We start from the raw sequence: 16,312 nt of genomic DNA, 5'->3' as shown, positions 1-16,312 counted from the left end.
AGGGTTATCTATATTTCATCAGTGTGGATATCTTGAACAAGGGATAAGTGTAGGTCGATTAAAAATAATGAATGAAACAAGCCCATCCTATGTGTTGAAAAATTGTGAAGTGCAACCTTTTTTACGGTATGATAGTTTCCTTGTTCATTTTTTATTGGTGCTTAGTTTTTTTTTTTTTCTTTTCTTTTTTTAATGTACGTTTTTTGTTGTTGGTTCTTACTTTATTTTTTCAAATTGTTTGCAGTGAACATGAGCAAGGCATGTATCAAGAGGATTTTCATGAATGGTTTCATCATCAAGTAGGTTTCCTTTTGTGAATTTTTTTCTATGCATTTTGACATTTAATTCTTACTATTTCTTTTGTCTTCTTTTTAATAGGTTGTACAATTGTATAAAGAAGAGAGTACATCTGTAAATGAAGATTTATTATCTTTGTCTCGTGGTCTTTTTATGGTATACAAAGGTTTTCAGCTATATCATAAATGGTTTTAGGTTTCACACAAGCAACTTGAAGGAAAAAGGGTAAAGCAAAATAGTGGTGTTTGGTAAAAGGAATGGTGGAGGATAAAATATAGATTATTATGGAGTTCTTAAGAAATAATTGAACTTCAATATTTGAATGAAAACGGATTGTGTTATTTAAATGTGATTGGTGGGATGTTCATTTGATTGGAAGAGGGGTGAAGAATGATAAGTATGGTTTTGTTAGTGTTAATACAGCTCGAAATTATACGGATGAACCATTTGTGCTTGCATCTCAAGCACAACAAATATTTTATGTTAATGATGGTTCCAATATATTGGTTTGTTGCTTTAAAAGGTGCTCCGGATAGCTTTTATGACCTACCATGGTGAAAAATCATCTATTGTGAAGAAGCTTTCCAACAAGATAGCTCTGAAATAGATCATCAAATTACAAATATGTTGAAGATGATGGTGACTTATCAATTGGAAGAGACATGAGATATCTGCTTCTAATAGTGCGATTGTTGATGATGATCATAGTGTTGATGAAGAGATTAGGTGAAGACATGATGATAGTGACATTGATGATAGTGACATTGATGATAGTGACATTGATGATGAAGATTTGCTCATATAGATTATAGATGTTTGTTACATTTTTTTTAATCTTCATATTATATTTGTTTGAAAGCTTCGAGATTTTTGATACAGTTTTTATTGTTTAGATGAGTTGTACGACTTGAGTTCAATCCCTTTATTTACAAATTATGCTTTCAATTTTATAAAGTTTTATGGTTATACAATTCAATTAATTTGCTTTCATATTAATACTTTGTGAAGTGGACAGGGTTTGATAAATATATTATGGGGTTTTGGTTATTTTGACATATACACAGTTTATTAAAACTTATCTTCCATACAACTAAATATTCTTTTTATTAAACGTATTAATAATTAAATAGTTTTATAACGCTCTTGTCATAATCGTCATCTAAAACATACATACAAGTTCATATATAAAAATATGTAACATTATCAATTTTTATAATATCTTATATCTCATACCTAAAATCACTTACATTTTATAAAGTGTTAGTTTTAAATCATCATAGAAAAGACAAAAACCTTAGAGATCCTTTAAAATACAATTTTTATTTTACAAAAGCTCACATTCTTAGCTCGTAGAAGAGTTCTTTTAAGTTAGCTATTGGTTTAAGGTTCCATTTACTATTGACCTTAGTGGTGTGATTAACACTATATTTGACTATAACTATTTAATTCATAAGTAATAAAAATATAATTACTTATAAGATAAATTTTAATATCTATAGCTGCATACTATAAGGATTGTAGCAAATTAATTTTCACATTCTTTATTTGCTACAATTTCAAATAATTTATAGCTAATACACACATACTAGCTATATATTGAAACTAGTAGCTAACAATGATACTAAAATGTTGTCACTACCATGAAAATAAAATTTGTATAGCTAGATACCTTAATGAGCTAAAAATTTTAATATTTTATAGCTAATGTACAAATATAGCTATATAATTAAACTCGTGGCTAATAATGATACTATATGCCACGTACATAAAATGTTTATAGCTAAATACATTAATTAGCTACAAATCTCAATATTTTATAGCTAATGCACAAATATAGTTATATAGTTAAAACTCATAGCAAATAATGATACTATATGCCATGTAAATGAAATATTTATAGCTAAATACATTAATTAGCTACAAATCTCAATATTTTATAGCTAATGCACAAATAATAGCTATATAGTTAAACCTCATAGCAAATAATGATACTATATGCCATGTAAATGAAATATTTATAGCTAAATACATTAATTAGCTACAATGTTTTATCATAGCTAATACATTGTAGCTAAATGAATAGCTATTGCTACAATTTTAATAAGTTAAAGCAATAGATGAATATTAGCTTCAAGGGAGAAATTCTTATCACTAAAATTATTTCAATTAGCTATAAATGTTGACTTTTATAGCTATAAATATGTATTTGCTACAGTTTTTCTTCTCGTAGCTATATGTGTATATTGATAGAGAAATTTGATAAAAAATTATATTATATCAACTTATTATGTATAAAAAAAAATTAGTACAAGTGCTAGGGATTTTGGAAGTTGTAATGGAAAAGACAATTGCAAGAAGGGGCAAAAAGGGATATTTATGTCAAATGACCTGCAGTGAATATAGTTAGACATGGTTAATTATGTTTAACCCCTAAAATTTAAAAAAAAAAAAAAATCCCTTGTACATAACAGCAGAGAATGAGATGAAGAGAAGTCTGTTTTGAGGGAAGATATTGTGCAGAAGAGGAGCTAAAAGTACTAACTTGTTATTGTTCTTATGTTTGTAATACACAGCGTTTTTAGGCAAAGTCTTAAAACACGATGTTTTGTATTACTTTGTATTACACAGCAACTATAAAAGCATATGTGTACAGTTTTGTTAGTCAATGAAAAACATAATGAAATTCACTCAATACAGTCGCATATTCTATCTTCTTTTCTCTTGAATTTTTCTTCAATACACAAATCTCTTCATGGTATCAGAGCCTTAGACACGCGTCTATGGTGAATCCAAACTCTGATTTAGCTAATTCATCCTCAGTTTTAAGAGCGATGGACTCCATTTTTACGAGTTGTGTAGCTACAGCTGCTACTCCTACTTTACCTTCAATCTCGGTCAAGTTGTTAGAGAGGAATTATACATTTTAGAGGTCGCAAATTCTACCCGCTTTAACTTCTTATGGATTGGACGGCTTTGTTACAAGAGAGAAAGCTTGTCCTTCAATGTTTCTGATAGAGAAGTCAGATGAATCAGGGGAGACGGTAAAGAAACCAAACCTTAACTACTTTACTTGGAAGAAATTTGATCAATTTCTTGTTGGTTGGTTATTTTCCACTATCTCTGAGTTAATGTTTAGACACGTAGCTAAATGCAATATTGCTTATGAAATTTGGAACATTTTGGAATTGCACTTTCAATCAGTTTCTAAGCTAGGACACTACATTTAAGAAACTTACTACAAACCACTAAGAAAGATTCATGTAATATTAGTGAATATGTACTAAAGAAGAAAGAATTGGTAGATGAATTGGTTGCTAGTGGAGTGAATATAAATGATGAGGAGTTGTTGTTGTACATTCTTGACGGGTTAGGACCAGAATATGATGTTGTGGTAGCTAACCTTACTTCCAATAGTAGTAGCACTACGTTACAAGAGGCTCAGTTCCTAATTCATAAGCACGAAATGCGACTTAAGAGACAACATAATGCCTACAATAGTCTTCATGATCAGCTCGGTTCAACTTTTGTAGTTTCTAAACAAGGATTCAGTCAAGGAAGCAATGATGTGTCCTTAGTATCTCAGAACAAAAACACCTCTATATCAGATATGAATGGAGGTGTGAATTTGTCAAATTAGACCTTCATGCCATCTAATGTACTGTCTCCTAACATGTCGATGCACTCCTTTGCACCAATGGTTTCTAATGTGCCTAATATGCCTCAGCTTGTTGGAAATCCCATGAGTCAAGGAAATCCCAAACCTGAATTTCCTTTACCTTACCAATCTCAGTTTGTACCATCAAATAACTCATTCAGTAACTTTGACTTTGGCATGTTTCCATATAATCCATATATGATGAGAAGTAGGGGTCGAGGCAAAGGCTATGTTAGGTCTAATGATTTGTAGAGGAGCCCTACCTTCTCTTATCCATGCGACACGTGCAATTTCTTTTCTGTCGATACGCCCTGCAATTTGCACTTGAATTCCTTTTGGATCCGCCTATTCTGTTAATTCAATAGCTTTTTTCATTGCTTTGCCTTTGCGAAGAGAAACTTTATTATTTAATTGTGCCACTATAAATTCTGTAAGAATATTAGTAAATATTGAGAAACAAAGATCAAAGAGGAATTAATCAAAAGGGAAAAAAGGAATAAAGTAGAAAAAAACCTAGTCTGCGAAACCTATAAGTCAAGTTTGGGGAGAAGAGCTCGAAACTTAAAAGCAATCGCAAAAATAAAAGGAAATTAAATTCAAATTTGAGTTTTTTCTTTATCATGCACACAATTTACATACAAATTAAATATAAATCAAATACAATCCAATCATACATGACAACAATTCTCCATCTTATTTTACTGCAATCAAGTTAAGTTTACATGACTTAAGAATTGAAGAAGAGTAATACTACGCTCATAACTCAATCTCACAACCTTCTCTTACAAGCCCAACGTAACAACTAAGTTGGCAACTGTCACATTAGCTCCCACTACACCCAAGGCACTAAATGATTTTGATTAGACCATACAAACGATTGTTCCTTCATAAGGAATGACAACCATTTCTTATGAATGAACGATCATTCGTCCCTAAAGAGTGGTCGTTCATATTTAGTCGAAGTCTGCTGCCACGTTAGGGTTTATGTTTAATCAAAGTCTATTGTCACGTTAGGGGTTGTTTCTTCATAAGGAATAGCAACCATTTCTTATGAAACCATTCCTTATGAATGAACAGTCGTTTGTCCCTAAAGAGCAGTCGTTCATGTTTAGTCAAAGTCTACTGCCACGTTAGGGTTCATGTTTAGTCAAAGTCCACTGTCAAGTTAGGGTTATAAGTCAAGGAGGAACTTTCCAAAGTCAGTTTGACGAAACAGTTGTCAATTTATAAAATAAAATAATAACTTACTGTTAGCCATTGGATTTTGAATCATGTTAACTTCATCATTCTCATCATCGTCAAGGACGTAGCCAGGATTCTGAGTCAGTGGGTTCAAAACATCAAAATTGATACATTTACAATAAAATATATACTGAAATAATGAGCATGAAAAATGTACTTTTAAAAGTTATACATACCAAATTATCAATTCTACAATTGTCCTCGACGTTTTTTCATATTCTGAAAACGTTATATAATCCCCAAATCTCTACAACTTAGGGTTTCATTAATTCTTTAAACCATTCAAAATTAACTCAATAACTAGCCAAAATTTATCAAACTCAACTTAAAACAACAACTAATTAACTCATACCTCAACATAAACAAGATTAAATCAAAACTCACGTTAAAATCTAGTAATTTAATCTTCCGATTTCAAACTCATTTATTAAACTCAGTAAAAACTCATAGCTCATGATCTTTCATCAATTAAGAAAGCTAAAAGAAAAGAAGTTTAAGTAAAAAAATAATAAAAATAAAATGAGCATCATCTTACCTTGTAATACAAAGGAGTGGTCTTTCTTGAGTATTTAATCAAAGGAAAAATATAATATGATAGAAAATGAGAGGAAATGAAGGAGAGAGAAAAGTTAAAAAATAGTTAATTAATAATACATTAGGTTAATATGAAATTAAGTTGGATTAAAATTATAAAATTTATAAAATATTAATACGTTTTTTGAAATTTTTAAAAAGTTGAGTGGGTTCAATTGAACCCACAACTATGTATGTGGCTACATGCTTGGTCATCGTCATTGGTTTCACTTCTCAGTATAAACGGATGCTGCAACAACTGTTCCGCCGCCACCTCCTAGTGGCTTCCTTCTGCAAACAACAACCAATGAAATCCCTAAACTCCCCGGACGCCGTAAGCGATGCCTCCGGTGGCGGTGACTTTAAAATTGCCAACATCAAACTTGCCCAATCCCTTTCCTTCAAAGAATGTGAAAGCTTTCCCATATAAATCGCCAACATAGTTATACCAAAACCCCATACATCTCCACTACACTCATCAATCAAATCATCGTTAAGTCTCCACTTCCCAAAAAGGTAATCGAGACTCATATAAGCTACACTTCCTTCGATATTACTCGCAACAAAGTCTGTAATCTTCACCTTGTGTCTTGAATCCATAAACAAACTCAAAGGCTTAATACCCTTATGAGCAATGCGACATTTATGTAAATAAGAAAGCCCTCTTAAGTTTTGTTTCGCCATTTTGGAAAGTATCTGTTTGTCGGTAATACAAGATTGGTCAAGCGGCTTACCATCGAAGAACTCTAAGAGGAGTTCAATATGATCGTAGCCAAGATCGAAGCTGTCGACGAATTTCATCACATTGGGGCGGTCCACGTGGCGGAAGATCTCGATCTGTTGGCGGATTTCAGGGCCGTTGCCGGATATGCATTCGCTTATAAAGCTTTCGAGAACGTAAACTTGGTTGGTTGGCCAGTGGAAGGCTTTGTGATAAACAAAGCCGTACTCGAGGCCGAGTCGCCTGAATGATTGGAGGTCTGAATAGTTCATGGAGATTTTGATTTGGAAAATTACAAATCCAATGAAATTAAAGGAACTGATATGAAGATTTTATCACCTTTATCGTTTGAACTAAGTTTTGTAAACTTACCTAACGTTTGCCTAAATGTCGCGCGGTCAACCTTACTGTTTGACCTTGCCAAATAGGTTAAATTAATTAATTTAAATGTAAAAACAGGTATTAATAGATTAATAGAACATAAAGGGACTTGAACAAAATTAACAAAAACCTTAAATATATTAATCAAGCTAACCTTTAACTCACTTTTGTTTTTCTTATTTTCTCTTATATTTTGAAATTTGATTTTGAGCTATTTCAAATTCTTCATAAATTGAAGCGTTAATTTCAGCATTAATTGGTTGTTTTCATAAGATTAAAACCGAAAAATTGATTGAGAAGTTTGATTAAAATTTATGATTATATCAGCTTATTATATATTGTTATCATGTTAAAATGATATATATATAAAAAAAAAAAAAAAGTTATTATGTATTTCATTCAAAGCAGAAGAATTAGTTATTAACCACCACTGGGTGGCCTGATGGTATGAGAGCAAAAGAAGATCTAATAGGAGAGACCATTAAAGCTCGTGTCCGACCGATAGTTCTAATGTTTTAGAGTCCCGAAAGAATAATCAAGGTATACACAAACTGATCTTGACACCTCGGATCATAAAAAAAATAAATAAATAAATAACTATTCTCATAAAACACTCAGCGTACACAAACGCAAGTTAGTACAAAACGCTTGAGATTTCGAAAAGTTGTAATGGAAAAGACAGTAGTAAGAAGGGGCAAAAAGGGGTATTTATGTCTAATGACGCATCTACGGTTAATATAGTTAGACATGGTTAATTTTATTTAACCCCTAAAATTTTGAAAAAATCACCTTGTAGTTGACAAACAACTGAACAAGTCATCCCACACTAACCTCACCACAAACCCAGAGGGCAATTGCATTTGGGGGGAAATGACTAAAAGGTCATATTGGCTTTGAATTTAACTAAAAGGTCATATTGGCTTTGAATTTAACTAAAAGGCCATCTAGTTTTTTAGTCTTTACTAAATGGCCTTCCAAAAACCTGAAATTCTTGCAAACAAACCCAAACATAATATCTTCTTCTTCTTCCTTCCGCCATTAACGCATCTCTCCCCTGGTTGATGTTTATTCTAAGCTTCGTCTACATCTTCTTCTTCCTTTGCATCTTCTTCTTCCTCTGTCATTAACATCTTCTCTGCCACAGATCCTCCTCCTTTTGACATTTCGTCCAGGTATGTGTATTTCCCCTATCCATTTTATATTTCGATTTACAAATATTTAATTATGGATTGGGTTTGGGTTATGATTTTGATTTAGTTGTTTAGGTGGTTAGGTTGTGTTTGATGTAATGCAAGTTGAAAAGAGTGAAATTTGTTGAATATTTTCCTGCATTGTGGGTAGCTGGGAGTGGTAACACCGATTGTAAGTGGAGATGACTGAAAATGTGTTCAGGATATGATGGATCGCTTAAACGATCTGGTATGTCTAGTATAATGCAACAAATCGTAGATCGCTTAAGCGATCAGGTATATGGCAGAAGATCGCTTAAGCAATCTGTTATAAGTCAGGTATATGGCAGCAGATCGCTTAAGCAATCTGTTATAAGTCTGGTATATGGCAGCAGATCGCTTAAGCGATCAAGTAAATGGCAAAAGATCGCTTAAGCAATTTGCTATAAGTCTGGTTTATGGCAACAGATCGCTTAAGTGATCAGGTAAATGGCAGAAGATCACTTAAGCGATCAGACTGATTTATATCAGATCACTTAAGCGATCCAATAACCATATCGCTTAAGTAATACACTAGATCGATCAAGCAACTCTGCAAATGCTTCTTAAAATCTTTCAACCCTTAATACATCAGTTAATAATATTTTTTTTCTTACATTATAGGTACTTGGCTATTATTAGACATGGGACAAATTATTTTGGGTGTTGGATATTTTGGTGAGTGGGTGGAGGAAGAAAGTTGCTGAAAGTGGATTGGGAAGAGCAAAGAAGTTATACCAATTGTTGTGAGCATAAAGGTTAGTTTTGATGAGTTGATTAATGAAATAATTAGAAGAGGTGATTTGATTTTCTCACGTAGTGATATAGTTGTAAAGTATGTTTTAAGCAGAGTTCCTAAATATTATAAGGTACCTTCTGCTATATTAAAGTCGAATGAAGGTGTGAAGTTATATATGATTGATGTGGGCGATAATGGTTCGAGGCTGATTTTAAGGATTTCTTTTGTAGATAAACCGTTGGAAGTTGGTTTAAAGGAAGGGGATAATGAGGAAGTTGGTGGAGAGAATGCTGGTTTTAATTTGAACTATGAGGGCATTGATTTCTTAGTTGAAAAATCTAGAGTAGAAGGTGATTTGGGTGGTAAGGAGGACACTGTAGAAGAGGTTGGTCATATGGGGCAAAATGAAAATGTTGAGGAGGAGGACCCCGTACATGTTCCCGCAGATGTAGAGATTCCTTTAAATACATATTATGTAGAATGTGTAATTTGTGAGGAAAAAAACGCTATGGTCTTTTATGCAAGTTCAAAGGTGGCAATTGCATATAGTAGTGAATCAGCTCATATTTTTACTGATTGATCGGACTTGCGCATAGGGTATTTATTTGACAATAAAGAGGAAGTGGTGAGGAAGCTAAAACTTGTTACCATGAGAGGTAATTTTGAGTTCATCACAAAAAAGTCTAATTCATCGGTAGTGACGGTTGCATGTAGTGACCAAAAGTGCAAGTGGCGGGTTTATTGTAGAAGTTGGCAGAGTCCGAAAAATTTATTGTTAGCACATATACCAGTGAGCACACACATGGTTTGAGACATATTTCAAGTGAGCATCGATAGGCCTCCACTGATGTTATTGGACAATTTGTCAAAAGCTAGTTCGTTGAAGGGAAAAGTCCATCTCCTAAGGACATTCAGAGACTTGTGCGCACAGAGTTGGGATGCGCTATTAGTTACTGAAAATGTTGGAAAGGGAGATAACATACACAAGATTTTGTGAGGGGCATGTCGGAGCACAAGTACGTAGTATTAGAAGCGTGTCGTTATACGCTTGAGTTGACAAACCAAGGTAGCAAGACGACTTTGAAATGGGACAAGAATATGAGGTTTAAATATTTTTTTTGTTGCTTACAGTGCTGCTATAAGGGGTTTTGTAAACATGAGAAATGTGTTGGTTGTTGATGGTTGCTTTTGGATGGGAAAGTATGGAGGTACATTGTTGGTGGCCACTGCACAGGACAACGAGAATCACACATATCCTGTTGCATGGTGTGTGGTTAACTCTGAGAATGACAAGTCGTGGACTTGGTTTTTTTAGCAATTACGTATAATAGTACCTGACAATGACGAGTTGTGCATAATATCCGATAGGCACAACTCTATAAAGAAGGGGATTGCCACTATTTACCCTCAAGCACATCACGGATTCTGTATGAGGCACCTTGGTGAGAACATAAAACAAAAGTTTAAGTGTCTTGGCCTCCTTCAGACATATACTGAAAGATAGAATACATGGAGAATGATGCATGTGATACTATAACATGTATATTCATATTTTCCCAAAAAAAAAAAAAAAAAATCAATTGAAAACAAGTAAGGTATAACTTGTTACCTCAAGTCTTTAGCAACCTTGAAGACTTTTAATTTCAAGAGAAATTAAACAAAAGAGTATCCACACTAAGGTGAAAGAAGAATTAGGCCAAAAGAGACATTTCGGGTTCTTAGATATTTTGATCTCTACCTTAAAATTGATATATAATTTTCTTTATATATGTAGCCTTGTAAACAATTCAATAATTGTTTTGGACTTCCTTAAACAATTACATAATTGTTTTTTGAAGTTGTAAATAATTCCATAATTATTATAAAGTTGTTAAACTTCTTTAAATAATAACATTGGATTAACATTTAATCACAATTAATAATTTAATTCTTAAATTATTTACATAATAATTTAACCCTTAAATTGTTCATATGTTTATAATTACAACCCATTACTAAATCCAATTTAATATAAATAAAATGATTAGTTATGAATTGAAATTTTATTTAATTCCAATTAGCAATTTAACTCTTAAATTATTCATAATAACTAATATAACCCTCCCTTGAATCTAATTCAATAATAATAATGAAAATAACTTTATTACCCTTGGTATGTGCTAGCCAACCTTGGATAATCAACTCTCTTTGGCTATTTCTCCATTCTCTTTAGTTTTTATGTGTGACCTCTTAGGTTCACTATGGCCTAGCCGTGGGCCCAATATCATAATCTATTTCAATATGTTTTGTCATAAATCTTTATGAATAAAACTCCCACCGGTTATGGTAGGCATCTAACAATGCTCCATAACCCCTAAGTCACAATGAAGATATACTCCAACGAACCCTTTTTTAATCATACTTGTTGTATAATCAAATCCTTCCATTATCTAATCCCAATTAAGAATGGATTCATGGTATATCAAAATCATTTTCTTATATTTATATCAAATTGACAATCAATACATATGGAACGTGTCACCATGAAACAATCTTTCAAGTAACATTTTATACACCCCGGCCAAAGATTTTCCTTTTCCAATGTATCTTGACATTTGTCTAGGAACTTGATATCAATCTATACTAAGTCAACGGATCTCATCTTGATTATCACTTGTCCTCACACATAAACAACACATGGCCAAATCAGCTTAAACACATGACATGATTAGCCTCGTGTTTATACACCATATGAACCATATGCGTTTATGCAAAATCCAACCGTGATCTTAGGTCTAAGGATTAATAATACACTAGTACGATCTTATGATAAATCATTGACTATATTTTAATGTCCATGATTCATCATAAATGGTCATATTCGATAAACATTTCACTAACCACTTATCCATACTAATGCCCTAGTGATATAACTTTTATAATCACCCACACTAATACCATCACATGATATTCTACAAAGGCATTCAGCATGCCTACTATGTAATATTATTGCCTAATTAATATTACCTATGTAGGGAATACTTTAATGATTTTGATCTTCTAAAGATTTGTATCATCTGAACATTTCACATGTAATACATATATATAAATGAAGCAATAAACCATATGTGAAATAAGAACACTTTCTTCTATTGATAAGATAAAATGTATATACAAAATATATACATTAACATATATATACAAAACATAATGCCTTGGAATTGACGACACGATTAGTTCTTAAGGCATACACTAACAACTACATGGCAGCAAAAGCTTATCGAGTTGATGAGTTCGAGGAGCACTTCTGACAAATCTGAATCAATGATGATAGAATTGCTAAGTATCTTGAGCATGATGTTGGTTTTGAGCGATGGAGTAGAGCTTACTTTCCTGGAAGAAGGTTTGATGTCATGACCACGAACATAGTCGAGTCCATGAATTCGAAGTTGTTAATAGAAAGAGAGTTTCCAATAGTTACCCTTTTTTATGCAATCTAGAGGACATTGTCGCGGTGGTTCCATGAGCATCGTACGGAGTCAGATAATTTTACCACAACCCTTGTTCCATCAGCTGAAAAATTATTATAAGAACGTATGGAACTGTCAAATGCATTGTTTGCCTATCTTTTTAATGATCAAAAGTTCACCATGGGCAGCTACGGTCCGGGCGCCCTAGTTAACCTTCTTAGTAAAACTTGTAGCTGCAAAGTGCTTGACATTCAACGTTTACCTTGTCCTCATGCACTAGCAGCACCAAAACACCAGCGGAAGTCGAATTTTGGTTCAAGAATTTACATGGAACTTTGCTCCCCTCTCTATGTGGCAAATCACTGCATGTTAGCTTATTCGGAAATGATATATCCAGTTCCTCTAGAAGAGTAGTGGGTGGTACCACTAGAGTTGGTTCACATTATCATCCATTCACCGTTCAAGAAGATCGTAAAAAGGAGAAAAAAAGTTAAGCGTATTCCATCAGCCTGTGTTCCCTAGAGGATGAATAAGTGCTCAATTTGCAAGCAACTCGGCCATAAGAGAAGCAGCTGCCAGAATCGATCACATGCAAATCCAGAAAATTAGGTTCAAATTGATCAGTAGCAAGAAAGCAAGCAATCTGCATATAAGATTGGATCGCTTAAGTGACATAAGATTGCTTAAGCGATCAATTGTTATCTGTAGATCTAAATAGCAGATCGTTTAAGCGATCTTCGGTTGCTTAAGCAATCTGATGTTCAGATCTGCAGATAACAGTCAATCGCTTAAGCGTTCCTTGGTCGCTTAAGCGATCTACTCTTATCTGCAGATCTGAACATCAGATCGCTTAAGCGACCTTAGATCGCTTAAACGATCTACTGCTCAGATTAGATCTGAACACTAGATCGCTTAAGTGATCTACTGGTCAGATCAGATTGGTGGCCACTAGATCGCTTAAGCGACATAAGGTCGCTTAAGCAATCTTTTCTAGTGATGGCAATGGGTCGGGCTGGGCCGGGACTGGGTACCCCTTGGCCCAAGCCCAAGCCCGACCTCATAACAAAGGCCCAAGCCCGGCCCATTCCCGTCACGGGTATGACAGGTAAAGCCCAAGCCCGACCTAACAGGCATTTTGTGACCTCAGGCCCGGCCCAAGCCCGCCCTTTTTTATAATGTGAATTTTTAAATATTAATAAAATGTAATTTTTTTTTATATTTTTAATTCTAGAAACAATTTTTAAATATTAATTTATTTTTGAATACTCACAAAATATATAAATAACTTTCCACAAAGTACATCCATCCATCCATGTAGGGTTTGGGAAAAATAAGTATATATATGTAGGATAATCTTGTAATTAAATAAAATTGTCGGGCCGAGCCGAGCCTGAAGACATACCCAGGCCCAGCCTTTACCTGAGGTCGGGCCTTAAAATCAGGCCCAAGCCCAAGCCCAAGCCTGCGAACATCGAGTAAATCCCGACATTTTCGGGTCGGGTCAGGTCGGGCTGGGTACCTGGAAATATCGAGTCCATTGTCATCTCTAATCTTTTCTTATATGCAGATCTGACAAGCAAATCGCTTAAGCGATCTGATGAAGTTATTATGTTTCTCTTTTGTGGTGCATTAAACCGATTTTATGTCCTTGTATTTCTAGCTATGTCATCAAGAAGAAGGATGAAATTGAGAGAGTTGCCAAGGCCAATCGTTGAAGAGTTGTTGTTTTCAATTTTTTATGTTTTAAATTTTATTATTACCTTGAATAAATCATCCTTTATAACGTATTAAATCAAATTAATTATTTTCATTTTAATCAATTTTAAAAAGGGTTTAAGTTAGTAAAATTTCGCATATTACCTTTGTACAGCACTGATTGCTACCCAAAGAAGTAAGATAAACAAAATAAATATTATCAACATCATTGTCATATCAAGACAATCAATCAATCAATCAATCAATCAATCAATTTGCTGAATTAGTCACGAGTGTATCAATAGAAACTTACCTCATTTCACAAATATGGATGGTTATGATTGAATATAGAGCTCACCCACAATGCGGAATTTAATTTCTCAGTCAAACATGCACAATATCAAAAGATCGGCGAGATAAGAAGCAAAATGGTCTTGGTCGCTTAAGCGATCATGAATTGCTTAAGCGACCAAGGTCAAAAGTAAAGAATCGCTTAAGTGATATTGATTCTACCTTGGACATGATTACTTAAGCGATCTACGATCACTTAAGTGACCAAGGGTAAAAGTGAAGAATTGCTTAAACGATCGTGCACCTGGGGTGACTTGATTCTGCCTTGGACATGATCGCTTAAGCCAAGGGTAAAAGTGAAGTATCGCTTAAGTGAAGTTGATCCTCACTTGTACGTGATCACTTAAGCGACTAGACGTCATCGCTTAAGCAACTAAGGCTGAACATACTGGATCGCTTAAGAGAGACCTACGATCGCTTAAGTAATCTAGTATAGTTGAATGACCTTTATTCCGTCTTTGACAAGATCGCGTAAGCGATTTATTATCTCTTAAGCGACCTAGGCTAAATAGACAGGATCGCTTAAGTGAAACCATATATTGCTTAAGCGACCAAGGCTAAATAGAGATGATCACTTAAGCGACACCATATATCGCTTAAGTAATTTAGGGTAATTTACTTCGGTACTTTAAAAACATTAAAATTTGTATTATATAAAATCATTCTATACTTTAATATTTCTTTTCCATGTTTATATACAGACATAAAAGAATTAATTTAATTAAAATATAATTTTGAAAAAAAAATTGATTAAGTGATATAAGTTATCAAATCAATCGACACAAGACAGATCATGGTCCACTGAACTAATCGTATAGTCAAAATTGAAGCTTATTTCAATCTAATCATTCTCAAATACATCATCCATATTTATAAAATCAGGTACGTTTCTACTAACGTGTCACGCTAGTACGCTATGACATTCATCCATATATCTACGATTGTAACCTTAATATGTGTTGATAGAATTAGGTTACAAATAATCCTTCTTAATTGGCCTTAATAAGTGTCACTAACCGATGTCACTTAATATTAACGTTAATAATCATGTGATGTTGTGAACGTTCGAAGTTCACATTAATGTCACCTAATATGGGGTTGACAACCTATTCCAAAAAAAAAAAAAAAAAAAAGGAATCGGTTAAGCAATCTTATCATCACTTAAGCGATAGTGTTTATAAGCTTTCATCGCTTAAGCAATCTTGTGAAAGGCATAATAAAAATAATCTGAATACACAGGATCTCTTAAGAGATTTCATTTCTCTCTTAAGCGATGAAAGTTGTGTATTTAGCCTTAGTCGCTTAAACGATCTAGTACCATTGCTTAAGCGATCACGTACAAGCAAGAATCAAGATCACTTAAGTGATGCTTCACTTTTACCCTTGGTCGCTTAAGCGATCATGTACAAGGCAGAATCAATATCTGCCCAAATGCATGATCGCTTAAGCAATTTATTGTGTCGCTTAAGTGATTTTTCACTTTTACCCTTGGTCGCGTAAGCGATTTGGAATCCCTTAAGCGGTCAAGTCCGAGGCAGAATGAAAATCTTCCCAAATGCACGATTGCTTAAGCGATTTACTATCTCGCTTAAGCAATTTTTTGCTTTTACCCTTAGTCGCTTAAGCGATCAAGTCCGAGGTAGAATGAAGATCTGCCCAGATGCACGATCGCTTAAGCGATTTATGATCTCACTTAAGCGATTCTTCGCTTTTACCCTTGGTCGCTTAAGCGATTTGGGATCACTTAAGCGATCAAGTCCGAGGCAGAATGAAGATCTGCCCAAATGCACGATCGCTTAAGCGATTTATGGTCTCGCTTAAGCGATTTATGGTCTCGCTTAAGCGATTCTTTGCTTTTACCCTTGGTCGCTTAAGCAATTTGGTATCGCTTAAGCGATCAAGTCTAAGGCAGAATCAAGATCTGCTCAGATGCATGATCGCTTAAGCGATTTATGGTCTCGCTTAAGCGATTCTTTGCTTTTACCTTTGGTCACTTAAGCG

The 16,312-nt window shown here is 33.9% G+C and overlaps 1 protein-coding gene across 1 annotated transcript; it reads right to left on the bottom strand.

Moving 5' to 3' along the window:
- Positions 1-6,001: 6,001 nt before the first annotated feature.
- Positions 6,002-6,760, bottom strand: LOC116115880 (mitogen-activated protein kinase kinase 5-like). The gene has a single exon (XM_031402002.1). It carries the CDS (start codon positions 6,758-6,760, stop codon positions 6,002-6,004), a length of 759 nt encoding a protein of 252 aa, XP_031257862.1.
- Positions 6,761-16,312: the final 9,552 nt, after the last annotated feature.

This window comes from Pistacia vera, unplaced genomic scaffold (genome assembly GCF_008641045.1).
Source record: "Pistacia vera cultivar Batoury unplaced genomic scaffold, PisVer_v2 Contig755, whole genome shotgun sequence".
NCBI classification, from domain to species: Eukaryota; Viridiplantae; Streptophyta; class Magnoliopsida; order Sapindales; family Anacardiaceae; genus Pistacia; species Pistacia vera.
This window is presented reverse-complemented; position numbering and strand designations above follow the sequence as displayed.